Below are 27,562 nucleotides of genomic sequence, written 5' to 3'. Positions count from 1 at the left end.
GGCCTCGTCTCTCGTGCCTCTCCTAGGATCTGTAATGTGTGTGCGCTGAATACAAGGGAAGTGGGGGGTATAGAGGATGGGGCTCATCCACTCTACATATGAATGCTGTAATTGCACATAATGGGAAGTCACTGGGAGTTACTTAGGTATTCACACTGTAGTTTTTGCTCTGCCATTTACATAGCTGATCTTCCCACAGTTGATTGTAATAGTAAAAGGCAGGGAAGCCGTCCATTGTCCACCGCAGGTAGGAGGCTTATCACTCTGCTTCTGCTCTTTGTCACCTGGCCCCTCCTTCCTCCTCTTCAGAGAAACATATACACCTGCGGCAGCTACTCTGGTGGCCTCAGTGATCACCATGGCCTTCACACCTTCACCCATTACTGTGCGTCTGGTGCACGATGAAAATCTGAATCTTGGAAAGAGGAATGTTGATCCCTTCCTTGGACAAGACTACCGGACCCTGCTCAAGGAGTGTGTGCAGAAGAAGCATCTTTTCGAGGACCCACAGTTCCCTGCTGGTCCTTCATCTTTGGGGTACAACCAGTTAGGACCATGGTCTCCTGAAACCAGGGGGATCAAGTGGAAAAGACCACAGGTACGGAGCCAGGATGGGGAATATGGGTATGTTCACACTCGGCAGATTTTCCCAATTGATTCAATTGATCTGCCGCTTGTGAACATAACCCAATACTGAATACACAGGGTGTATGCATCCTATAGAAGTAATGCAAATAACAATCGTATGATTTGGATTCTCTCTCCCTCTCTCTCTAGATATATAGATATAGATATATATATATATATATATATATATATATATATATATATATATATATATAGGCTGGTAATTTTTTTCCCACTAGTAACAGAACTCTATTCACCTGCTTCCATGTTAGTTCTCTTTCTGGGAAAGCTGCGTGACGACAAATACTATTTCCACTATAACTTCCGTAAGGTTACTTATGCATACTTTTGAGAGACCACAATGACAAATTTGCCTTTAGGAGTCTAGAAAAACTATGTGGCAGAACCAGTGGTAGCCGCAATGACGTCCAGATTGATTTTTATCCATCTGACCAGACATATCCAGAACTAACTCAACATCATTGCTTTTACTTGCCTGACAACAAATCCCACTTCCCCCGCTGTGCTAAATAAGTCAGAAAACCTGTTTTACCCTATTAGGTAATTACTAAGTAGATGGGGGTCTCTGTTCAGAACCTTAATTGCTAAGCCAGTACATAGAAAGGATGCAAAGAGTGTCTTTCATGTTAGACAACCTGACGCATCCATTCATTATTAAACGCTTAGCTCATTCATTTCTGGGCAACTTGTAATACCTCCTTTGTCCTGTGGTGGTGCTGCAGGGAAACTGAACACTTGCTTCAGGACTCCCCCACAGATCAGAGATAATTAAAGGGACATCTTTTGATCAAACCTCTGATAATGAAATAGGCTTGGCCAGATTGTCCCTTTAAGTCAACATATAGAAGTATTAGAGTATCTTAAGATCCACATTATGTAAAACCATTTAAATTGTTTAAGAAAAGGACAGTTCTAAGGAAAGTGTGGATACGTTATTAATGGATGTTACCTACCCAGAGCCTGTTACAATGTACAATATGGTGGTAGTATTATCACAGGTTATTGTAGTAAAGGAGGAACTGTATGGAGCTATCTTGTTCTACCCTGTGTCATCTCTATCCTCCGCACTCTCCTCCTCTTTTCTTATCTCTGTTTATCCTGATTCCTGGCCAGACAGTGACATTACCGGCCCCGGTGACTTCTACCATACACAGTGGTCACCCAATGTTATTGTATACGTCTTATCGACTTCATGGTCATTTCATGCATAGTTATCAGTTCCGTATTTGTTGAAGTATAGGGTAAATATACAATACAAAAAAGGCAAATATACTTTACAGCCAATGCCTTGTAGTCAGCTTGTTTCTCACAGTACATATATATATATATATATATATATATATATATATATATATATATATATGTATATATATATATACACTACATGTATTGATAGACTATGTTTGATGTATTCCAACTTATACTGGAATACATCAGTATTCCAACTTATACTGGTGAGAGAGCCCCAAGATGCGATGTGAATGAGGCCAAAGAAACTGCTGAAGCATCTAAGTATCCCGGTTAAGGCAGAGCAATAGGAGGGGCTTCTATCATCATTGTAGGAAAGGGTTCTTTACTGTAAAGGTGCCCATACACTTCCCTATATACAATGTTCGCAAAGCATTGTTTACTTCTAATTTTACATGACATATGATAATTCGTGATGAGCGAACTGGAAAAATGCCTATGGGGACTGGATGCTGCCCTATGGCCGCCAGGAAAACATAGATACAGCTTATGGCTGTATCCATGTTTTCCAGGACTCCCTTGGATGGCATACACGGTCCTTTTTCCGATGTTATCTCATCACTAATGATAATGTAACAAGAATACTTTTCCTTTAAGAAATACAATGGAAGTGAGAAGAAGTGTTTCAAGCGGACTGTTGGTTATAGCCGGACCTGTTTGGCAGCTGCACCTTCTATAACATTTATCTATAGTATTACCGGTCGTGTTTGCACTGCTCTTTATACTCTGTATTAAACCATTTGTAAAGTTGCAGACCGTATCATACAGGACTACAATAGAGGGGTGGGGCTTGGTTATAATTGCCACAAACCAGCATGGTTTATACTATATAGAGTAACATTATGGTCTGTAGACAACAAGATAGTAAAGAGTGAGTGGAGTGGTGGTCGAGCATGCTAACTTTTTAAATCTTTGGAATTTATTTTTTGCCTTTGTGTCGCCCATTGAGTAGGATGAGATTGTGCGAAAATTAAAGAGAAAAATAGTTTTTGACTTCTACCCCACTCTTCCATGACACTCTGACCTTCTCTGTCCGCTCTAGGAGATCGTCCCGTCCCCGCAGTTCATCAGCGATGACATGAAATGGACAGACATATGCCAAGGACAGCTGGGTGAGTGCAGTAATAGAAGGTGCTGCAGGAATGTGCGGGACATGATAACCAAACAGTGCAGTAATTGCTGGGTGTTGTAGTGGCCATTTACACATACAAAGCAGGGCGGCCATTCTTACATGGCCCATAGAGGGGGGATGTGTGTGGAATCAATGCATTACAGTACAGACGTGCAGCATAATAAAGTGATGTTTTTATGGCTACCGAACCTGTGGCTCTCCAGCTGTGGCAAAACTACAACTTCCAGCATAACCGGACAGTTTGGCTGCCTGTGCATGCTGGGAGTTGCAGTTTTGCAACAGCTGGAGAATCACAAGTTGGGGAACAGTACTTTAGGAGGGCAACTATACCCTGAGTGGTCAGCAACTGCTCTTGGTAAATAAAAAAAAAAAGCTACTGACCACAGTGTAAAGATGTGTGGAGTCAGAGGATGTAGTCATATTCATCGCTTGTACTTTTTCTTTCAGGTAACTGTTGGTTTCTCGCTGCAGCTGCTTCCTTGACCATTTACCCCCTTCTACTGGAGCGTGTGGTTCCTCCCCAGCAAAGTTTTACTAAAGATTATGCTGGAATATTCCATTTTCAGGTGAGGGGGAGGGGGGCTTGCCTGAAACCTGAGCCAGAACGCTCTGCATTTGGTGGCTGAAGAAGTAGGATGCAGCCCTAGGGAGTCCTGGAAAACATGGATACAGCCTATGGCCCTCTCTTTATATGCATAATTAAACACAGAGAGCTGCCAATCACTCAACTGAACCGCCCATATGACTACTTAGACCAGAATGAGCAGAGATTTACCTGAATAAATAACAAGTTATCCTGGATCTTTTCTCACAAAATTATTTATCCCTCTGCTCGGCTCCTCCTGACCTGTAACATGCTGCCTCCAGGTTGGACTAAATTTCCAATGTGAAAGGTTCCCTTTAAGTGAATCCTGCCCATTTTTCCTTCCAGTTCTGGCAGTACGGCCAGTGGGTTGATGTTGTGGTTGATGATCGTCTCCCTACAAGGAACGGAGAGCTGGTGTTTGTCCATTCTGCGCAGAAGACTGAGTTCTGGCCGGCCTTGCTGGAAAAGGCTTATGCCAAGTGAGTCACATTATCAAATGTTTTATCGCTATTTGCAGATTGTAAACAGAGTCAGCTGCCAGTCCATATATACTTAAAGGGAAGCCTCATTTCTTTTTATAACTATGGAACAACATTAGTTTGGGTTGTAATTACTATACTTTTTTATTATCAGCCATTTAAACATTCATTCAGTAGGTGGTGGGAATCCAGGGTTGGCCTAAGGACCGTTTTATACGGCCCGATGACTTCATGTAAGCAAGCCCTGATCTGCTAGATCGGTGCTTGCTTAGGGCCTTATTACACAGATCGATAATTGGGCGATTCAGGCCCATTCGGCCGATTATGACTCTGTGTAATAGAGACAAAGATTGGCCAATGACACCGATCATCAGCTGATTGTGTTTTTTGGTCCTGACATAAATTAATGGCCGTCGACCATGAATCGCTATGTGTGTTATTTGTACGTGGCCGACGGCTGAGAATTGTGTAAAAAAACTAATAAACATTACCTCACCACGGCCCACCATCTTCTTCTGCCCTCTTCTCGCTTCCCAGAGCCACCACTGTAACTTCAGAGCGCGTCTCTGAACTGACAGGCCACTCAATCACTGGCCTTGACGGCCCTGTCCTCTCAGGTCAGAGACCCACTCTGAAGCTACAGCAACAGCTCCGAGAAGTGAACAGAGAGCAAAATAACCCCCGAGACTGTAAAGAGGTAATGTATACAGTTTAAGGGCAAGGGCTGCACGGATATCGCTAACGATGTCTCTGCAGTCCTTGCTAAATGATTATCGAGCCGTGTAATAGACTCAGTAAGCGAGCGCCAATCTAGCAGATCGGCGCTCACTTGCAAGAGGCATTGGGCTATCTAATACGACCCTTGCTGAGCCCACATACAGCACGATAATTGTGCAGCAAGGGCTGCACAGACATCATTAGCGATGTTGGTGCAGCCCTTCAAGTTATACATACCTCTCCCCGGCAGCGTGCCAAAGCTAGCAGGACACCAGAGAGCATGGAGAGGTATGTATCATTTTAGAATTTTTTTACACAATCATCAGCCGTTGGTCGTGCATCACTATTATACGTAGCGATTAGCGCCCGGTGACCGATGATTTTAGGTGCGGATTTAAAGACACGATCAGTCGTAGTCTTTATTAAATGAAACAATGATCTGCTCTGTGTAATAGGGCCCTTAGATTGGATGCTGCCCTTACAGTGTAAGGGTACTATTACACCAACAGATCTGACGACAGATTATCTGCCAAAGATTTGAAGCCAAACCCAGGAACAGACTATAAACAGAGAACAGGTCATAAAGGAAAGACTGAGATTTCTCCTCTTTTCAAATCCACTCCTTGGTTTGGCTTCAAATCTTTGGCAGATAATCTGTCGTCAGATCTGTTGGTGTAATAGTACCCTAAGGCTATGTTCACACAACGTATATTTTCGTCAAATCACTGCGTTGTACAATGGCCTTGATTATTAAGAAAGTATACGTTACCTCTCCATCTATGGGATCCCGGCCAGAGCGTATACACATAGGAGGACATGTATCAAGTGGGGAAATGTGTTTTTTCGGCGGAAAGTGCCGACTTGTGAATGATTTTATCCGGAAATGGTCAATTTGCGAATAAAATATTCGCAAATGGGCACTTTCTGCCGGGTACGCCAGGGGGGCGGGGGTGTGGAGGGGGTGGAAAAGGGGGAGCGGACTCAGAGTCCGTGCGAATTATTATTGTTATCTCTTAAAGATACGCAGAAAACCTACTCTAGCTCTCAGCTGGCGTAAGTTTTCTGCCGTGCGCACCGATGCGCACAGGATTTATGTTGAGGCAGTCCGCCTCTACATAAATCTCCGTAGTGCTGGAGCTGCGGGGACATTTTTAAGTCCGGCGCAGAAAATGTAGTGTGCTGTGGGGAGTTCTGATGCGGGCGCGCACGGATGCGCCCGCATAAGAACCCTGCGGCCAAAAAGATCCCCCGGCCGGGTCATGGAACGGCGGGTCTCTTACATAGTGTGCACATAGCCTAATAATACAAACAATTACCAAATATCATTGTTGCAAAGCGAATGTAATATTTAACGCAGCCATGTTTGCTTCTAGGTTGAACGGCTCCTATGAGGCTCTGAATGGAGGTTGGCTCAATGAAGCTTTTGTGGATTTCACCGGAGGAGTGGACGAGAGTGTGGATCTCAAAGCTGCTCCTCAAAGCCTGTTCCAGATAATCCAGAAAGCTGTAGAGAAGAGGTCGCTGATGGGAGCCTCAATCAATGTGAGGAAACAGACCTGGTGGGAGTGTTAGGCCCCTATTCCACCGGACGATTATCGTTTAGATTATCGTTAAATCGTTCAAATCTAAACGATAATCGTTCGGTTGAAATGCAGTTAACGATTAACGACCGAACGAGAAATCATTGATCGCTTTATAAGACCTGGACCTATTTTTATCATTGCTCGTTCACAAAACGTTCGCATTGAATAAGACGATCGCAGTAGATATGAACGCGATAGCGAAGAAATAGCGAAGAAAAAACTATCGCAAATACGATCATGAGTAACGATTATCGAATTATCGATTATCACTCATGGAAATGAGTGAACGTTTTCAGGTCTTTCGCAATAGCGGTCGTTTGAGATCGTTAATCGTTAACGATTATGCGAACGATAATCGTCCGGTGGAATAGGGCCCTTATACTGGGAGTGTATTGGGGCTTCAAACCATTGTATGTATAATCTGATGTGGGCATAAGAAAGATTTTGGTAATACAAAGGCCAAACATATTCACGGTTTAGTATAAAAGTATGGGGCCCTATGACTGTATGTTTCTTCTAGGACAGAAATGTAGGAGTGCCTTAAAGTGACATAATAAAATCAGAACTTTTTTGTAGATCACGGACCAGACCGAAAGTGAAATGAGAACCCCAGAGGGACTTGTGAAAGGCCATGCCTATTCCATTATAGGTGTCGCAGAGGTAAAGTCAGATATTGTATATATGTATTTTATTATATTTATTTTGTGCTGTTGGGTTCAATTTCCTCAAATAATTAGAGGGGTTTTCCGGGCTTAGAAAAACATGGCCGCTCTCTTCCTGAAACAGCACCTCTCCTGTCCTCAGTTTTGGGGCAGTTTTTGCAGCTCAGTTCAATTGAAGGAAGTGGAGCTGAACTTTTAACCCCTTTAAAAATTTTGTTTGAAAAGTTCAGGATTGTGAAGTATGACAGGTATGCTGTAAAGAAATGAAGTAATGAATATTATTCAGAGGTATAAAAATAAGGATCTAACACAGATCTATTATACAATTTTTTTTTTAGTACAATTTGTTCTTTATCACGTCTTACATGTTTTGTTGTCACATTTTCTAGGTTGAATATAATGGGCGCAAAATCCCTTTACTCAGGTTGCGAAATCCATGGGGGCAAGTGGAGTGGAACGGACCTTGGAGTGATAAGTGAGTGTACATGACAAGTCTCATTGGGAAGGCATCTTTACTATAATCGGTGTAGAATATTATAGAACTTAACATTAGAGATTATCGAAAATCGTGAATTTTCAGGTTCAATCAAACTCGAACCATCTCGAACCTTTGCCATTTGGTTCCCGATGCCTTCCCGTTCCCTGGGGAAGGTGGAGACAGCCCGAGTACCGCCTAGAAAACAGGGATACAGCTTATTACCTAGGCTGTATCCCTGTTTTCCAGGCTTTACTCAGGCTGTCTCCACCTTCCCCACGGAATAGGAAGGCATCGGGAGTCAAATGACAAAGGTTCGAGTTCGATCGAACCTGAAAATTCCCGATTTTCGATCATCTCTACATAACATTACCCGATAGAGAGACAATGATAATCAATCAATGGACCTATTTTTATCGTTGCTCGTTAGCAAAACGTTTGCAAATCGTTCCCATTAGATACGAACGCAATAGCGAAGATATAGGGAAGAAAAAACGACTGCAAATACGATCATAAGTAACGATTATCGTTCCATGGAAATGAGTGAACGTTTTCAGGTCTTTTGCAATAGCGGTCGTTTGAGATCATTAATCGTTAATGATTATGCGAACGATAATCGTCCGGTGGAATAGGGCCCTAAGCCTTCTGCTGTCGTTCAGCTTGGAGACGTCTGGTTTCACGTTCATTATCAAAGAACCTTTTGATCATACCAGTTCCCCATTGTAAGGACAGATTGTAAGTGTCACATTGTTTTGCATATGTAAGCAATATAACTGTGAATCCAAGGGACCTTCCTGAGAATTAGGGCAACAATGGACATTTATCATCTAACACTGCCTCGTAATCTCTGCTTCTAGCTCCTCCATGTGGTCAGAACTGGACAAAGCAACTAGAAAGACCCTCCAAGTAACATGTGAAGATGGTGAATTCTGGTAAGACGCTGCTGACCTTTGACAGTTAAAGGGGTTATCCAGCGCTACAAAAAAACATGGCCACTTTTCCCCCTACTGTTGTCTCCAGTTCAGGTGTGGTTTGCAATTAAAGGGGTTGTCCGGCGAAAAAAAATTATTCACAGAATAACACACATTACAAAGTTATACAACTTTGTAATGTATGTTATGTCTGTGAATGGCCCCCTTCCCCGTGTCCCACCACCCCCACCCGTGTACCCGGAAGTGTGGTGCATTATACTCACCGCATGTCGTGTCGTCCACGGTCTCCGATCGTCAGCAGTGACGTCTTCTTCGGGAGCTTGGCGGATCTTCCCGAGTGCCGGCCACCCTCTGCAGCGTCATCCGAAGCTCAGCCGCGATTGGCTGAGCATAACTGTGCTCAGCCAATCGCGGCTGAGCGGCTGATGACGCGGCCACGTCATCAGCTGCTCAGCCGCGATTGGATGAGCACAGTTATGCTCAGCCAATCGCGGCTGAGCTTCGGATGACGCTGCAGAGGGCGGCCGGCACTCGGGAAGATCCGCCAAGCTCCCGAAGAAGACGTCACTGCTGACGATCGGAGACCGTGGTCGGCACGCGACAGGTAATGTATAGCGCACCACACTTCCGGGTACACGGGTGGGGGTGGTGGGACACGGGGAAGGGGGCCATTCACAGACATAACATACATTACAAAGTTGTATAACTTTGTAATGTGTGTTATTCTGTGAATAATTTTTTTTCGCCGGACAACCCCTTTAAGCTCCATTTACTCCGATGGAACTGAGTTTGAAACCCCACCCAATCTGGAGACAAGAGAGGGGAAATGTTTTGGTAGCACTGGATAACCCCTTTAACTCTGTTCAGTTTATTGGTGCTGGGTCGCCCGCTGACTCTCATCCTACATATTCCCTTTCAGGATGCAGATGGATGACTTTATGCGCTGCTTTGATACTTTGGAGATTTGCAGCCTGACGCCAGACTTAGCCTGTTGTGATTATGCCCATCCATGGAACGCCAACTCTTTTGAAGGCACATGGGTGAGAGGGCACAATGCTGGAGGGTGCCGCAACTACACAGGTGAGGAACCATGGGCTCATTGATATTTCACATGTTTTTTGTTTTTGTTTTGAATTCTAGAGACTGTCAGGGCATGATGGGAGTTGTAGTTTTTTCACCACTAGAGGGCACTGTATCATCTAATTAAAGTAGATGACCATTTTTAAAAGCATTTTAACAATACTCATGTCCCCATTATCTATAGCTGAGAGTTACATCCCCAGAGCACCGTTATACTTGTATATTTGCCTAGTGATTTTGCTATCCTTTTAGCAAAAACTGGGAAGGAATGCACAAAAGAGGTAGGCTCAGACTCTGTACTCCTAGGCCGTGTTCATACAGAGAATTTTTACCCGTTTTCACCATAAACCTGGGTAACAATCAAACATTTTTATGCTATTGAGTTCTATTGAATGGCAGAAGATGTTTAGACATATATTCATTTTACCCTGTAAGAATTACATGTCCTTTATTGTGGATAATTTTACAGAAAATTGGCAATTTCCATGGCCAGTATTTCCAACCGTAAAAAAAATGGCCATTTGTTTAAAAGAAAAAAAAAAGAAAAAAACACTTTTTTTTTTTTCTTAATTTTTTCCCCCCATAAAATACTAAATGAAAAAGCAAATGTGAACGCTGGCAAAAACAATGTGTGAACATGACATAAAACATAAAAAAGTATGTATAAACTATGTATAAAAATGGAAATGTGAATAAATCCATTTGAACGTATTGGCATGTTTGTTTTTTCTTCTTTTTTTTTCCAATGAATCAGTAGAGGCCCCATATCTAGAAGTATGAAAAGCTTCTTTTATTTAGTGCTGTTCTGGTTGGCTCAGTATACAATATGTATATTCAGTGCTGTACTGGTTGGCTCAGTATACAGTATATGTATACAGTGCTGTACTGGTTGGCTCAGTATACAATATATGTATACAATGCTGTACTGGTTGGCTCAGTATACAATATATATATATATATATATATATATATATATATATATATATATATATATATATTCAGTGATGTACTGGTTGGCTCAGTGTACAGTATATATTCAGTGCTGTACTGGTTGCTCAGTATACAGTATATATTGAGTGTTGTACTGGTTGGCTCAGTATACAGTATATATATTCAGTGCTGTACTGGTTGGCTCAGTATACAATATATATATTCAGAAAGTGCTGTACTGGTTGGCTCAGTATACAGTATATATATTCAGTACTGTACTGGTTGGCTCAGTATACAATATATAAATTCAGTGCTGTACTGGTTGGCTCAGTATACAGTATATATATATCAAGTGCTGTACTGGTTGGCTCAGTATACAGTATATATATTCAGTGCTGTACTGGTTGGCTCAGTATACAGTATATATATATCAAGTGCTGTACTGGTTGGCTCAGTATACAGTATATATATTCAGTGTTGTACTGGTTGGCTCAGTATACAATATATATATTCAGTGCTGTACTGGTTGGCTCAGTATACAGTATATATTCAGTGCTGTACTGGTTGTCTCGTGAATAAGATTATACCTGGGGCTAAGCTGAATTTGTCAGATAGTCCCTTGGCAACATGAAGAATACTGGAGCTGCATATGGCTCTAGGCCACAGGTGTTAAAGGCCCTATTCCACGGAACGATTATCGCACGTATTCGGCCGATATCGGCCGCTACGGACTATAATCGTCCCGTGGAATAGAGTGCAACGATCAGCCGACATCGTTCATGTCGGCTGATCGTTGCAGTCGCTTGTTTTTCAACATGTTGACTGATATAGCAGTGATCTGCTGCCGTCGCTCCATTGAATAGGAGCGTCGGCAGCAGACGCTGCTATATCCTATAGGCTGCCCGGACGATCAGCGATCCCCCGGGCAGCCCCCCCGCAGCTCCCCGCCGCCCCTCCCACACTCACCCACTCGCTGCTGCCGCGTTGAATAGCGGCGGCAGCGAGCGGGGAACGAGGAGCAACCGAGCGCTGAGAGCGCTCGTTTGCTCCTCTAACGACCCGTGTAATAGGCCCTCCAGCAAAACCACAATTCCCATTACGCCTGGAGAGCTAAAACTTTGGCTGTCCAGACATGATGGGAATTGTAGTTTTGCAACAGCTGAAGTGCCACAAGTTGGACCCCCCTACTCTAGGATGTCACATGAGTATCAGCGCTATATAGTTGGCTGTATCTGAGCAGCTCAATAGATAGGATTGATTATATTATAGACAGTGTATTGCATTGCATTACTATCCTTTCATGGGACATATATTATATTCTCTTAGTTCTTTTATATTCCTCTACACATAACAGGCACATTCTGGAGCAATCCTCAGTTCCTGGTGACGGTGAAAGGAGACGAGAAGAATCCCTGCACCCTGCTGGCTTCTCTTCTACAGAAGGACAGACGGAAGGCCAGAGCCACGGGGAGAGACTTCCTGGTTATCGGATTTGAGATCTACAAGGTGCAGTGTTGTACACAGATACATGGAGTTATTTATCACAGTTTTTATGAATAGTCTTCTATCAATGTAACATATGTTACTAGTGTCAGTGATGGAGGGCAAATTCTCCTCTCATTTACCCCAATGTAGAATATGGGCCAGTTTTAACTGGAAAAGTATGGGGTCGTCTTATACACCCAGTCGTCTTATACGCCGGAAAATACGGTATATGCTTTATAGCATATCTATGGGATGTATAGTAAATGTCTGACAGTCCTCTGCTAACCACATCTAGGTAACATCTCTTATTTATAACCATATGACAGTCCTGTATATAGTATTATCTCTGTCTTACTCTCTTCTGTCACAGATCTGATTTTACTGTATTATTTTGCAGGTGCCGGAAAAGGTGAATACTAAAGTCCTTTCCTAAGATGTCCAATTCTTCAGACCGACCGTATAAAAGCGTACACCCCTTCACTGACTGTCTATGCGATGCGTTGTCCCCTTCTCCCCACTTATTTTACCACCATTGCTCTATCTATTCACTGTACAGTTATATGTATGTTATATTCAGATCTTGGTTAAAGGACAACTCCAGCCAAAAGGTATTTTTTTCTATATGTTATTCTATGAGCAAAGTTAGACAAAATAATGTACTCTTATTATGAGAAATGTACATATAGTGCTATTTCCCTCCATTTAGTAGATCAGACAGGCTTCAATTTCTCTAAAAAAAAAAAGTGATCACAACTTGGGTGAATGTACCTAAAGTGTCCAGCAGGGGGCGCAGTATATTTAGAAATGTCATGTAAAAATGATGTTATCTACATATACTGTACCCCCTACTGGACACTTCAGGTATATATGTGCATTTCCCATAATTAGTGAACATTAGGAATTTGTCTAACTTTGCTTATGTAATAACATATTAAAAAATACATTTTGGCCCAGAGTTCTCCTTTAATCCCTATCACCACTTGGTTCTACTGTGATTGATCCCTACTCTAGTGATGTGCAGCGCATTGATTCTTGTTATCGGTTTGCCATGTGTGTGACCAATCTTGGTGTGCCGTTTTACTGGACTTATATATCACACAATACATTCAATCCTACGCATCCCTATTATTTTATGCACTACGATATTCCCCATTGTAATGCAGTATATCATTTATTGGTGTGCGGGATGACATTTATACCAGTATCCATATTATGTGACACCACTTATTTGACCTTTTCTAGTTTGGTGACCTAAGCCTGGTGTCCCAAAGAGCCACAGCCATCTCCAGCCTGATCCCTATGGCCCTCACACCGTATATAGCCAAGCGAGATGTTACCGGCCGCTATATGCTGCTCCCCGGACAGTATCTGATCATCCCTACAACCTACATGCCTCAAGAGGAGTCTTCCTTCAGTTTAAGGGTGTTCACCGAGACTCAGCACACACTCAAGTAAGAAAGCACTCACCACTAATGCTGTGTTTACACGGAACGATAATTCGCCCGATCATACGCTTAACGATTTCGAAGAAACAATTTTTTTTTAATAATAATCAGCGTTTAGACGGAACGATATATTGTACGGAAAATTCGTTTTGCGATCGCTTAAGCATATCTCGCACATAGGAAAAATCGGTGAATGACTGTTTACACGGAACAATCAGCGAATTTTTTGCGAGCAACGATTTAGAACATGTTGTAACATCAAAATGAACGATTTCTCGTTCGTCGCTTGATCGTTCGCTGCATTTACACGTACGATTATCGTTTGAATTTAATCGTTATCGTGCAAATTTGCACGATAATCATTCCGTGTAAACGCAGCATTAGGGCCCTATTCGCATTATTGTGCGAAAAATCTTAAAATCGTTCGCATTTAAACGATAATTGTAATGTGTAATTGCAGGCAACGATTGAAAAATCGTTCGTATGTCGTTAATCGTTTATTTAGATCTGAACCTAAAATTATCGTTAATCGTTCGCGGTAATTCCACGTTTGTTCGCTCAAGTTCCGCGTTTTTTCACTAATAGTTCAGTGTAATTGCACATTGTTCATTGTTTTTCTGGGATCAGAAGGAATAAACGATCATAGTAACGATTGCAATAACGATCATAGTAACGATGGTAACTAACGATTACCGCTCTGTGTAATATGGTGAACGATTTCAGGTTAACGATAAACAATCTCGTTTGCGATCGTTTATCGTAAGTCATTAAAAATCGCTCAGCGTGATAGGACCCTAAGGGGCCGATTTTCGCTCAGTGGAATAGAGAGAACGATCAGCCGATGATCGTGTCATCGGCTGATTGTTCATTTAGGTTCAGACCTAAAATCGTCGTTCGCCACCAGCGCATCACTACAGTTGAATAGCGGTGCGAGGCGGCGACCAACGATTTCAGCAGAACCATACATTACCTGTCCGGGCACAGGTCTTCTTCTTCTCCCGGTCCCGCGCGGCAGCATCGGCTTCGGAGCGGGGCTGTCTGAACTGACAGACCGCTAAGCCAAACACTGGCCGGGACCGCCGTGGCCAGTGATTGGCTGAGCGGTCTGTCAGTTCAGACAGCCCTGCTCCGAAGCTGCTGCGGCTCGCGGGACCGGGAGAAGAAGACCTGCGCCTGGACAGGTAATGTATGAAGCAAGGGCTGCAAGGACATCGATAACGATGTCCCTGCAGCCCTTGTTTCACGATCATCGGGGGCCGCGGAATAGGCCCAGTAAACGAGCGCCGATCTATCAGATCGGCGCTCGTTTACGACGTTACTCGTCCGGTGGAATAGGACCCTTAGTCTATGCAGGACAGTCTCTACCTCTGGTGGTTATATTAACCTCTCTATGTTCCTTCTCAGGGAGGTTGACTGCAAAGTAAAAGCAGAAGGAAAAGTGTTTCAGGTACGTTGTTTTAGAATTGTACATGACATCATACAGGGGGCTCCTATGGGGTGGGGGTCTTGCTCACATTGGCCTTTAAGTATGTTTTAAACCCAATCACTTCCCTTTTTGCTAAGAAGTATACAGTCCTTACATAGATGTTCCTATGAAGTAGACAATGCTAAGGACTCATATCCAGACCTTATAACACCATAGAACCATGGTAATATTTTACTATGGAGGTTCCTGTTCCTCATGTTTCAGTAGAGGTGTTTTCTGTACATTCTCCATGTGCCACTCTGTGAATAAATAGTTCATATTTCCCAGGGAGCAATGCACCTAAAATTTCACTGCATTGAGCGCTTTAACCAGCAGCCGGCAGTGATATCTTTGGCTGGTCTCAGTGATCTGTTTTATTGGATGTCAGACACAGATCAATTGAGAATCAACTGTGTATACCAGTCTGGTAAAAAAAAAAAAAAAAACCCTCATGATGGGAGTAGAAGCACATGCTACCATCTACTTCAAGAGTCCATACAAAATAACATGGTTTAATTTCCTGAATTACAGCATTACACTTTTTGGCAGGTCTGCGATAATACAGTTGTTTGGGCTTTTGTATTGTATCTTGATGCTCTTAAAAGTACCCCCCCCCCCCCAATTACACAAACCCTGTACTTGGGCCCATGGATGTTATTGTACCTCCTCCCTACCTGCATATAATGCTGCTGTTCTCTTTTTCAGCATTGGGGAGTATGGAGCTTTAAGGAGTTGGGGACCCAAATTGTTACGGCTACCTCTGCACCCCCATATAGCTTTGCCATTACTTAGCTTGTCAGCATCTGTAGATGGGGGGGGGGGGGGGTAGTGCCCATTGTCTCATATTGCTACATAGGTTCTTGTTCTTTCGTCCAGGAGAGTGAACTTCGGATGAGCAAGGAAGAGTTAAGGAAACATTTCATGCGATTGTCTGGTGGGGACCAAGAAATCAGTCCAGAGGAATTACAGACTATCCTGGTGCAAACTACCTCAAAACGTAAGACCGAGCCCACTAGGGTTTTCTAAAGGAAAAACAGGGACTATATATCTTTTTTAATACTTTCATTCCTTTAGACTTCAAGTGACTCCGAACCCACAATCTGACCGTTCCCCAAACCGCTTCTACCGCCGGATAGCTTTTTTTTTTTAAATCCAAGATCTGGCTTGGGGTTCATTCGGCAGATGATGCAGTTATTGTTCTAAAAAAGAACTTTTACACTTGCAGCCCTGTGTCAAATTGGCGTGGCCTAGAGTGTCTGTGCCCTAGGCCTGCACCGCCTCTCCGTCCCTCCTCCCCGCCCTCTTCAACATTAGAAACACCCCTGGAGGGATTTTTCCTATTCATCACTGTGCACATGTGCAATGTTCAGACAAGTAATGAATAGGAATAATACTGCCTGGGGCGTTCCTAATGGTGAACAGGGCAGGGAGGAGGGATAGAGAGGCATCACAGGCCTATGGCACAGACACCCTAGACCAAACCAATTTGACACAGAGCTGCAAGTTTAAAAGTTGTTTTTTAGGACAATAACTGCATCACCTGCTGAAAGATCTTGGATTAAGAAGCTATCCGACGTTACAAGCTGTTTGGGGGAGGGGCAGATTGTGGGTTCAGAGTCGCTTTCACATCTATTGCTGGATACAAAAACAAAACAATTCAGCTTCAATTCACTTCAATGAATTTTGATCATTTTTGGTCCAAGCTGCAGAACCTCTCACAGCCCATAGGAAGGAGTGGCGCCATGTTTTTGTCATTTTATGCAATTCCTCTAAAGGTAACGTGTTATCACTTTAATTCAACCCGCAAATCTTCAGGGCGGTCCTAGCCGCTTCCCACAAGCCAAGATTGACAGATCTATGTTTGAGTATAGGGAGAAATCTATTCATCAAGTCTTGCAGAAGCCACTGGGGTCCATCCCAATCACTCTTGGTTCAGGCAGCATGAAAATGATGACAGGATTGCATAAAATGAGACAAAACATGATTCCGCTTCTCCATTAGCTGTGTGTAATGCAATTCAAGTGAACTGAACTTCATGAATCAAACCTTATTTTTGGGGAGCTCAAGTACGTACTAAGTCATCATGTCTAACATCTACTGTTCCTGAGTTTTATTATACTCCAGAGCTGTATTTATAGTTCTACTTTTCATGTATTGTCTTCCTTCCTGCTTTTTTCTAGACGCACATCTGAAGACGGATGGGTTTTCCATTGACACCTGCCTCCAGCTGGTGGGAATCGCAGATGTATCCTTACCCTATCCATGTGGTTATTAGTTTATAGGCACCATGTGTCACCATGTGGTAAAATAATGCAGGTGTTATAATCCAGGTTGTGCCTTATAGTTCCACAATGTTCATAAAAGCTTATGAAGCAGAATGTAGTCTTACAAATAGTCACCATGGTGCAGTATAAAATCACCGCGTGTGACCGCCGCTTCTCCTTAACACGAGAACCACAGCGCAGCGGGAGCGGAAAGCTGAACTTTGAGGAGTTTAGACATCTCTGGAGCAAAATCAAAGAGTGGGAGGTAAATATCGGATCATTCTCAATATAAAGAGAGCACTATATAGATCTATATATGTATATAAAAATATATGGCTGCAGATCTACATATACAGTATAGGAGGAGCTATAGCGCACACACACACAGTATAGGAGGAGCTATAGCGCACACACGCACACACACAGTATAGGAGGAGCTATAACACACACACAGTATAGGAGGAACTATAGCACACACACACAGTACAGGAGGAGCTATAGCACACACACACACACACACAATACAGGAGGAGCTATAGCACACACATACACAGTACAGTATAGGAGGAGCTATAGCGCACACACACACACAGTATAGGAGGAGCTATAGCGCGCACACACACACACACAGTATAGGAGGAGCTATAGCACACACACACACACAGTATAGGAGGAGCTATAGCACACACACACACAGTATAGGAGGAGCTATAGGGCACACACACAGTATAGGAGGCGCTATAGCACACACACACACACAGTATAGGAGGAGCTATAGCACGCGCACACACACACACACACACACAGTATAGGAGGAGCTATAGGGCACACACACAGTATAGGAGGCGCTATAGCACACACACACACACACACACACACACACACACACACAGTATAGGAGGAGCTATAGCACGCGCACACACACACACACAGTATAGGAGGAGCTATAGGGCACACACACACACACACACACACACAGTATAGGAGGAGCTATAGCACACACACACACACACACACACACACACACACACACACACACACACACACAGTATAGGAGGAGCTATAGCACGCGCACACACACACACACACAGTATAGGAGGAGCTATAGCACGCGCGCGCACACACACAGTATAGGAGGAGCTATAGCGCACGTGCACACACACACACACACAGTATAGGAGGAGCTATAGCACACACACAGTACAGGAGGAGTTATAGCACACACACACACACACAGTATAGGAGGAGCTATAGCACGCGCGCGCGCACACACACAGTATAGGAGGAGCTATAGCGCGCACACACACACACACACACACACAGTATAGGAGGAGCTATAGCACACACACACAGTACAGGAGGAGCTATAGCACACACACACAGTACAGGAGGAGCTATAGCACACACACACACACACACACACACACACACAGTACAGGAGGAGCTATAGCACAGACACACACACACAGTACAGGAGGAGCTATAGCGCACACATACACAGTACAGGAAGAGCTATAGCACACACACACAGTATAGGAGGAGCTATAGCACGCGCACACACACAGTATAGGAGGAGCTATAGCACGCGCACACACACACACAGTATAGGAGGAGCTATAGCATGGGCACACACACAGTATAGGAGGAGCTATAGCACACACACACACAGTACAGGAGGAGCTATAGCGCACACATACACAGTACAGGAGGAGCTATAGCACACACACACACACACACACACACACACACACACAGTATAGGAGGAGCTATAGCGCGCGCGCGCACACACACACACACACACACACACAGTATAGGAGGAGCTATAGCGCGCGCACACACACACACAGTATAGGAGGAGCTATAGCACGCACACACACACACACACACACAGTATAGGAGGAGCTATAGCACACACACAGTACAGGAGGAGCTATAGCGCACACACACACACACACACACACACAGTACAGGAGGAGCTATAGCACACACACACAGTACAGGAGGAGCTATAGCACACACACATACACAGTACAGGAGGAGCTATAGCACACACACATACACAGTACAGGAGGAGCTATAGCACACACATACACAGTACAGGAGGAGCTATAGCACACATACACAGTATAGGAGGAGCTATAGCATACACAAATACCGTATAGGAGGAGCTATAGCATACACAAATACCGTATAGGAGGAGCTATAGCATACACAGTATAGTAGGAGCTATAGCACACACATACACAGTACAGGAGGAGCTATAGCATACATACATACAGTATAGGAGGAGCTATAGCATACACAAATACAGTATAGGAGGAGCTATAGCATACACAGTATAGGAGGAGCTATAGCATACACAGTATAGGAGGAGCTATAGCATACACAAATACAGTATAGGAGGAGCTATAGCACACACACATACAGTATAGGAGGAGCTATAGCACACACACATACAGTACAGGAGGAGCTATAGCACACACACATACAGTATAGGAGGAGCTATAGCACACACATACACAGTACAGGAGGAGCTATAGCACACACATACACAGTACAGGAGGAGCTATAGCACACACATACACAGTACAGGAGGAGCTATAGCACACACATACACAGTACAGGAGGAGCTATAGCACACACATACACAGTACAGGAGGAGCTATAGCACACACACATACAGTATAGGAGGAGCTATAGCACACATACACAGTACAGGAGGAGCTATAGCACACACATACACAGTACAGGAGGAGCTATAGCACACACATACACAGTACAGGAGGAGCTATAGCACACACATACACAGTACAGGAGGAGCTATAGCACACACATACACAGTACAGGAGGAGCTATAGCACACACATACACAGTACAGTATAGGAGGAGCTATAGCACACACACAGTATAGGAGGAGCTGTAGCATATACACACATACAGTATAGGAGGGGCTATAGCATACAGATCTACATAGACAGTATGGGAGGAGTGGCAGTATACAGGTCTCCATTAACAGTATATACTACGATAACTTCAATTTTCTGTTGCAGCATACATTTACAAAGTACGACTGTGACAGATCAGGAACAATGGATGTACAAGAACTGCGTCTGGCACTGGAAGCTGCTGGTAAAGAAAAAGTTGTATTCCTCCCCAAATGTAATGTAAAATTTATCAGTAGGATTTGTGCAGAAGGCCAAGCTTAAAGGGATAGTACCTATACATACCCTTTAAGTCTGGTTTAAACAATATGTGACCTGTATAAATACCTAAGTATCACATGGAACCCTACATACAATAGTCTCAACAGCAGTATCCCTGCTGCAACAACAGGAGGTTCAGCTACAGATGAGCGCACCTCGAGCATGCGTGACTCTGATCAGCATTTGATTACCACTAGCTGAAGAAGTTGGATGCAGGCCTCTACATGGACAGTATAGGAGGAGTGGAAGTATACAGGTCCTATGTAGCCCTAGTCTAATCGATGGGTTTTCTCACCTGCAACCATTGTAAATCTGTTCTAAATCACTGCCCCCAACCATGTACATACCTGCCATCATGCAAACAAGTGCTATATATGATATACCCTCAAGATAGGACTCTGGCACAGTCGTACAGGTATAAGATGCCATTGTGATGACACAGCAGTACCCGGGGTATAACCTATATCTCTTCCTCCAGGTTTCCAGCTGAATAATAAACTTGTGGAGCAGCTGTGTGTGACATATGGAAATGATCTGAGACGGGTGGATTTTGACAGCTTCCTATCGTGTCTGGCACATCTTGTGGGTGTTTTTGGTGAGTAAGAAGCCTACATAATACTAACAGTCAAATTACATTGGCTTATAAGGGACTGTCTCATAATAGAAAACTCTTATATGTGGGGCCTATGGTGATCAGATTATAGAACCATCATCTCTAACCCTTGGGGCTAAGTGCATAACACTGGAAGCTGCATCTGCTCATATCATTTGCATAGAACAGCTAGCTATTAGAGATAAGCGAACCTCGAGCATGCTCCAGTCCATCCGAACCCGATCGTTCGGCATTTGATTAAGGGTGGTATTACACGGGCCGAGCAGGGCCCGATAATACCTGTAAACGAGCAGCGATCTGCTAGATCGTTGCTCGTTTACTGGACCTATTACACGGCCCGATAATCGTTTGACAAGAGCTGCAAGGACATCGTTACCGATGTCCTTGCAGCCCTTGCTAAACTGGCATACATTACCCATCCACGTTCCAGGGCTGCTCCTGCGTCCGCTTCTCCCGGGGGTCCCGCGCGCTCTCTAGCGTCACAGCAGCCTGTCAGCTGGTAGGCCGCTCAGCCAATCACAGGCCGGGACCGCCGCGGCCTGTGATTGGCTGAGCGGCCTATCAGCTGACAGGCCTCTGTGACGCTAGAGCGCGCGCGGGACGCATGGAGAAGCGGACGGCAGCAGCAGCCCTGGAACGTGGATGGGTAATGTATATCGTTAGTCGCCGGCCACGCACCGCTATTACACGCAGCGGTGCGCGGTCGGCGCCCGACGAAAATAGGTTCTAAACTTTATCAACGATCAGCCGATGATCGTTGTCATCGGCTGATCGTTGCATTTATTACACGGAGCGATAATCGGCCGAATCGGGCCAATTCGGCCGATTATCGTTCCGTGTAATACCACCCTAAGGGTGGTATTACACGGAACGATAATCGGCCGAATTGGCCCGATTCGGCCGATTATCGCTCCGTGTAATAAATGCAACGATCAGCCGATGACAACGATCATCGGCTGATCGTTGATAAAGTTTAGAACCTATTTTCGTCGGGCGCCGACCGCGCACCGCTGCGTGTAATAGCGGTGCGTGGCCGGCGACTAACGATATACATTACCCATCCACGTTCCAGGGCTGCTGCTGCCGTCCGCTTCTCCATGCGTCCCGCGCGCGCTCTAGCGTCACAGAGGCCTGTCAGCTGATAGGCCGCTCAGCCAATCACAGGCCGCGGCGGTCCCGGCCTGTGATTGGCTGAGCGGCCTACCAGCTGACAGGCTGCTGTGACGCTAGAGAGCGCGCGGGACCCCCGGGAGAAGCGGACGCAGGAGCAGCCCTGGAACGTGGATAGGTAATGTATGCCAGTTTAGCAAGGGCTGCAAGGACATCGGTAACGATGTCCTTGCAGCTCTTGTCAAACGATTATCGGGCCGTGTAATAGGTCCAGTAAACGAGCAACGATCTAGCAGATCGCTGCTCGTTTACAGGTATTATCGGGCCCTGCTCGGCCCGTGTAATACCACCCTAACGGTGGCTGCTTTAGTTGGATAAAGCCCTAAGGCTATGTGGAAAACATGGATATAGTCATTGGCTGTATCCATGTTTTCCAGACAACCTTAGAGCTTTATCCAAGTTCAGCAGCCCCAGTTAATCAAATGCCGAACGATCGGGTTCGGCTGGACTTGAGCATGCTCGAGGTTCGCTCATCTCTACTAGCTATGTAATACAGAACGGTCAAAGTCACGGCTCTCCGGCTGTTGCAAAACTACAATTCCCATCATGCCAGCACAGCCAAAGGGTTAGCTCTCGAGGCATGAAGGGAATTGTAGTTTTTTTAAGCAGCTGGAGGGCTACAGTTTGACACTCCTGATGTAATACATCAGGGTTGGGGAACCTTCGGCCCTACAGCCGTTGCAAAACTACAATTTCCATCATGCCTGGACAGCCAAAGCCAGCAACAGCTGGAGGTCCGAAGGTTCCCAATCCCTGTATTACATGGACAGCACAAACAACTACTCTTCATGAGCAGCTTACAATTCAGGCTCATGGAGTGGGGTCTGAGTAAAGGACCGACCTCTGTGACATCCATATACTCTAATCTCAAAAGGTATGGGTTCCTCTCTGAATTTCTTGAATAATGGGGGAGATTTATCAAACATGGTGTAAAGTGAAACTGGCTCAGTCGCCCCTAGCAACCAATCAGATTCCACCTTTCATTTTCCAAAGAGTCTGTGAGGAATGAAAAGTGGAATCTGATTGGTTGCTAGGGACAACTGAGCCAGTTTCACTTTACACCATGTTGGATAAATCTCCCCTAATGTGTCTAATTTAGATCCCACATACCTGTAAAAGTCATGTGCTACACAGTTTTACTACAAAAATACCCATGGTGAGGTGTTTTTGGCCATGCAGCCAAAAATAGGTGAAAATAATGCTGTGTGTATATCAACCTGAATCCAATGGCGGCTTGTAATAGGGCAATCTGCTGCTTGATTTACCTATGGAAACTCACTTTAGGGTGGGTATAAGTGGACACTTGGGGCCTGTAATAACATTGCATTCCAACTCTCCTTTACAAGTTACAGAATGACAGCTGCATTTTATAACCAGGTTGTAAACTTTGAATGTGACCATTACAGATAAGTGCCGGAAGATGGACCAGGACAAGGATGGTGTCATCACTCTTGTGGAACAGCAGGTACGATTGGCAAGTCACGATTTAGATATATCACCAAAAGTTTACTGGTTCTCCCCAAAAGGTGGCTTAACATTCCCACCAACGCTGCCATGATTTACAAGACTGAACCTGAAAAGGCATGGCTTCTATAAAGTTCTGCACATATGAGGTGTTTCAGAAGTGTTCCTGGGCTCTGCAGGGGTGGGGCTTATAGGTCTACAGTAATGTGTTTCAGCCTAGGAAGTACTGAATATAGGTTCCACCCTCTCAGGAACGACTGCCCTCTGCTTTATGTGTAATAAAAACACTTCTACATATGACATCTCTTATGTAAAAGTCTGTTTTGTGTATTACAAAATATTGTTCTGTGGTCAACCTTTAGTAGGCCAAGGCAGGGCATGGCAATGAAATCCCTGCAATCGGCCCAACTGAGTGTGTCAATGCATTAACACAGGAAGCTAATAATGGCAGCCATAATATATATATATATAGTTTGATATTAACCTTCCGTATTGGGGGCAATTCCCATAATATTAGGTGGCACCAATATATACAATTTCCTAATATTTTTGCCACATGTGGAACCATAGACCTAACTATATGTCCCTCTAAGGGTGCATGCACACTACGGAATCCGCACTTACAACCTTCCGCTCATACCTGCTCGCGGCGGTGCGCATCTCTGCCCGTGCCATAAACACCATTTTATGGCTGGGCCGATTCGTCTGTGCCTAGAATGGAGTCTGTGGCACAGGCGGAGAAGGGGCCAGCAACGGAATCCGCAGCAGCCTTTCTGCGCGTATTCCGTAGTATGCATGCACCCTAATAGAGTGAATACATTATTATTTTCAATTGTGCTATAACCAGCTACATTTACTGACAGACATTTTTATGTAACCCACAAAACCTTATCAATACTGTTTATATAGTGCACTTATACATATATGTGACCTTATTATTTGCAGTGGTTGCGGATGACGAGTCTTCAGTGAAGCCACCAACCATCACCAAGTTCTCGACAAAGGATACTGACCCGAGATGATGGACATTACCTTTAAGTTAACGGCTGTAGAACTCTGCATGTCTCTGTAGACGCTGTCAATAAATGAAAACTTTACCACTGTACCATTCTGAGACATGACAAACACGGGCACGGACGCCTTCAAGCAACTTTTGAAACTCTGTATTTTTAAACGTTTTTTCAAAAAAAAAAAAAAAATCATATACAGGTTTTTAAAAAGGAGCAAATTTAATTTACACAGAAGTACTAAATGTACATCATTCTTTTAAAAAAATCATTCTACATTATAAATACAGTAGAAATTCTTTTATAGTACTATATTTAGACCGTAATGTTGGTTGGGGATCGGGAGGGTGAAAATGAATGGGGGGGGGGGGAATGGGCATTAATGAGTTTGGAAACTTTGCCAACGAAAATAAATACCTAACTGGCGATAGATTACTAGGATATATAAGGGAGCAGGTGTCAGAGTACGTCTGTCTGGATGGGGGGGCCTCTGCTCGAGTTTAGGAAGTACACAATGTAGATGACTCCACCCTCGCTCTAGTCACCAATGTATAAACCGTATGGACAAGCTGAACAACACTTATGTAACTTTCACTGACATTAAATATTCCTGCTATTGGTCCATCATTTCTCTTATATTTTTGGTACAATGTGTCTGCTCAGCTACATATAGATCACTCCCAGCCTCTGTAAATGTATCACAGGGAGAAGAGATTCTGCACAGTTTTGGTGCCGGAACTAATTTTAGGCAGATTCCGATAACACTGTATAACAAGAATGCTGAAAGTATGCCGTATCAATACCAAGTGACAACATCCAGGGGACGGCTATTATTTCCACCTTTTTTTTTTTTTTTGAGGCTCCTAGGCCTAAATTGACAAGTTAGATTTCGTGAATCACCATTTCCGCTACCTTCCACGAGCCTCTTGACACTTGATTCTCCCTCACCAACTTTGTACATACAAAAGGAACTCTTACATCCCAATCCAGAGCAGACGTACAAGCCCGACTCTGACCGAACTGAGCGGTTACCCGATCAAAACATTTACCACCCCCCTCTCCAATCTTGGTGCACCCCAAAAAAATAACAAACAAAAAAAGTGAATATTCCATATTTAGTTGTCCGTGTGCACTGTGCATTCATTTGCTATTTTCCCAGATAGGAAAATAATAATAAAAAAAATACAACACAGAACATAAAAAAATCCCCTGACTTGATGCTTGAATAACTTAAAGAAATATCATTACAATAATTTTAATACGCTTTGTTTTGAAGCCAGTCCCGTCTCTCGAGTCCCTTTCCATCTCCTCATTAAGGTCATAAGTTTTATTTAAATTTTTTTTCTTTTTCTTTTTTTTTTTCCTTTTTATTGACAGTTCAAGTTGAGATGAGAAAGAGATGGGAAGGAGGTAATAGGGAAAAACAACAAAAAAATAAAAGTTTTGAAGGCAACAGATCACCGGTTGTATGCGTCCTTTAAAAGGTTTTTTTTTTTTTTTCTGCAGCGGCTGGGGAGAAAAAAAAAAGTTGTCTCGCTTTGAGACATTACTACAATACAATGCTTTCCAACAGGGAAGAGGCACAATCTCTCCATAGATCCATTCGCCGCACGGTGCGGACGATTGGGAAAAAGAATTGAGGCTTAATCCGAAAATGTGCGCCCCCTGTCCCCAGGTACTGCAGCATCGCGTGTCACGTCCATGTCATGAACATCTGTCTCCCCAGTCAACGAATTGATTTACTTCTGACGGCTCGCTCAATAGTTTCCTTCCACCTGTTATCTGTTTAACGTCCTGGCCCCCAGGCCTCCGTTGTGGTTGGGGGTGAGGTACGAGTCTGTGCGGTGGACTGGTGAGGAAAAGGGAGAGGATGAAGAGGAGTGATGGTACGAGGATGGCGCTGAGGAGCGCAGTAGGGTATTGGAGCCTCCACCGCTTTGGGGCTGCTGCAGATTGAGGATACTGTCGATGGCGCTCTGAAGGTGCTCATTCAGGGTGTCATCCTGGGGGCTGTCACTGGAAAAACTGGCGTTATCCACATCGAACTGCTCTGACTTCAGCCTTTTGGCAGAGGGGAGTGGCATCTCCCAGCTCAAGTCGCTCTCATGCTCTGTTGGCTCAGTCTTGATTACCCGTCTGTAGAAGCCCGGATCTTCATCTTTAACTTCTCTCCTTGCACTCATGGTCGTCTCCTCATTTTTTATAGCCTTGTTGTCCCCCCTGCTGAAGAAGACCATCTTGGAGCTGTCCTCTTTCTTCCCTTTCTCAATCTCAGAGACCCCTTGCGTCTTGTGGGATGTTATTACACTCCGTGAGCCATCCTCCTGCTTCACAGCCTGTGCCACAACTGGTACTGGAGCTTCCACCTTCGACCTGGTGTCTGCTGGTTTACCCATCACAAAGGCATCCACATTCTCTCGATATGTTTTGCGCAGAGGCAGCCGACAGTATGTTGCCAGAGGTTTCTTTTCGACAGGTGATGAATGATCTAGGGTACCATTCATCTGTCCTGTGGGAGTGGTGGTAGTGGCTGGCGCTGGGTTAACTATAGTCTTGATAACAGTGCTGGCAGGAGTTGTCGGAGGAGCTGGCGGCTGCGGAGGTGGGGGAGGGTTTTGGTGAATGGGATCCAAAGCTGTATTGTGGACGACTTTGCTTAACCCAGCCTCTTGCTTGATCTTCAGTTTTAGCCCAATGCGACTGCGCGCCTCATAGGTCTTGATTGGAGGTCTGCTGCGGGAAGGGAGTGCATCATCATCTGCGTCGAGCGAGGGTGAAGCTTTGGCCCAAGTCACGGAGGGGGACCCACCACTGTGCTTTATCACTAATTTGGTAGGGTGTATTGGTGTTGAGGTCTGTACTGCAGCCGGTTTCAGGATCTCCGGTGCTGGGGCAGGACAAGGGGAAGACGACACAGAGGCCACAGGGGGGGCTATGTTTTGAGACCGTGAGGAAGAGGAGGATACATATTCAT

The 27,562-nt window shown here is 44.4% G+C and overlaps 2 protein-coding genes and 1 long non-coding RNA gene across 6 annotated transcripts in view; 2 read left to right on the top strand and 1 right to left on the bottom strand.

Moving 5' to 3' along the window:
* Positions 1 to 27,562, top strand: part of LOC138766047 (uncharacterized) — a 75,788-nt gene that overhangs the window by 15,040 nt on the left and 33,186 nt on the right. The window lies entirely within an intron of this gene.
* On the top strand, positions 316 to 25,908 carry LOC138766046 (calpain-1 catalytic subunit-like). Its single transcript, XM_069943361.1, has 20 exons — positions 316 to 598; positions 2,939 to 3,008; positions 3,476 to 3,594; positions 3,960 to 4,093; positions 6,184 to 6,352; positions 6,970 to 7,053; positions 7,445 to 7,530; positions 8,388 to 8,462; positions 9,382 to 9,542; positions 11,827 to 11,978; positions 12,355 to 12,366; positions 13,200 to 13,408; positions 14,807 to 14,849; positions 15,744 to 15,864; positions 17,048 to 17,112; positions 17,328 to 17,396; positions 20,182 to 20,260; positions 20,813 to 20,929; positions 23,524 to 23,582; positions 24,527 to 25,908. The coding sequence occupies exons 1-20, from the start codon at positions 359 to 361 to the stop codon at positions 24,551 to 24,553; spliced, it is 2,091 nt and encodes a 696-aa protein (XP_069799462.1). The 5' UTR covers positions 316 to 358; the 3' UTR covers positions 24,554 to 25,908.
* BICRA (BRD4 interacting chromatin remodeling complex associated protein) overlaps positions 24,729 to 27,562 on the bottom strand; it is a 46,272-nt gene continuing 43,438 nt past the window's right edge. For all 4 annotated transcript variants that reach the window (XM_069943357.1, XM_069943356.1, XM_069943358.1 and 1 more), the window contains one exon: positions 24,729 to 27,562. In XM_069943357.1, the coding sequence (XP_069799458.1) occupies positions 26,367 to 27,562 (1,196 nt within the window). In that variant the 3' untranslated portion in view covers positions 24,729 to 26,366.

The sequence above is a fragment of the Dendropsophus ebraccatus genome, chromosome 10 (genome assembly GCF_027789765.1).
Source record: "Dendropsophus ebraccatus isolate aDenEbr1 chromosome 10, aDenEbr1.pat, whole genome shotgun sequence".
Lineage (NCBI taxonomy): Eukaryota > Metazoa > Chordata > Amphibia > Anura > Hylidae > Dendropsophus > Dendropsophus ebraccatus.
The sequence above is the reverse complement of the archived record's forward strand: the minus strand, read 5'-3'. Positions and strand labels throughout refer to the sequence as shown.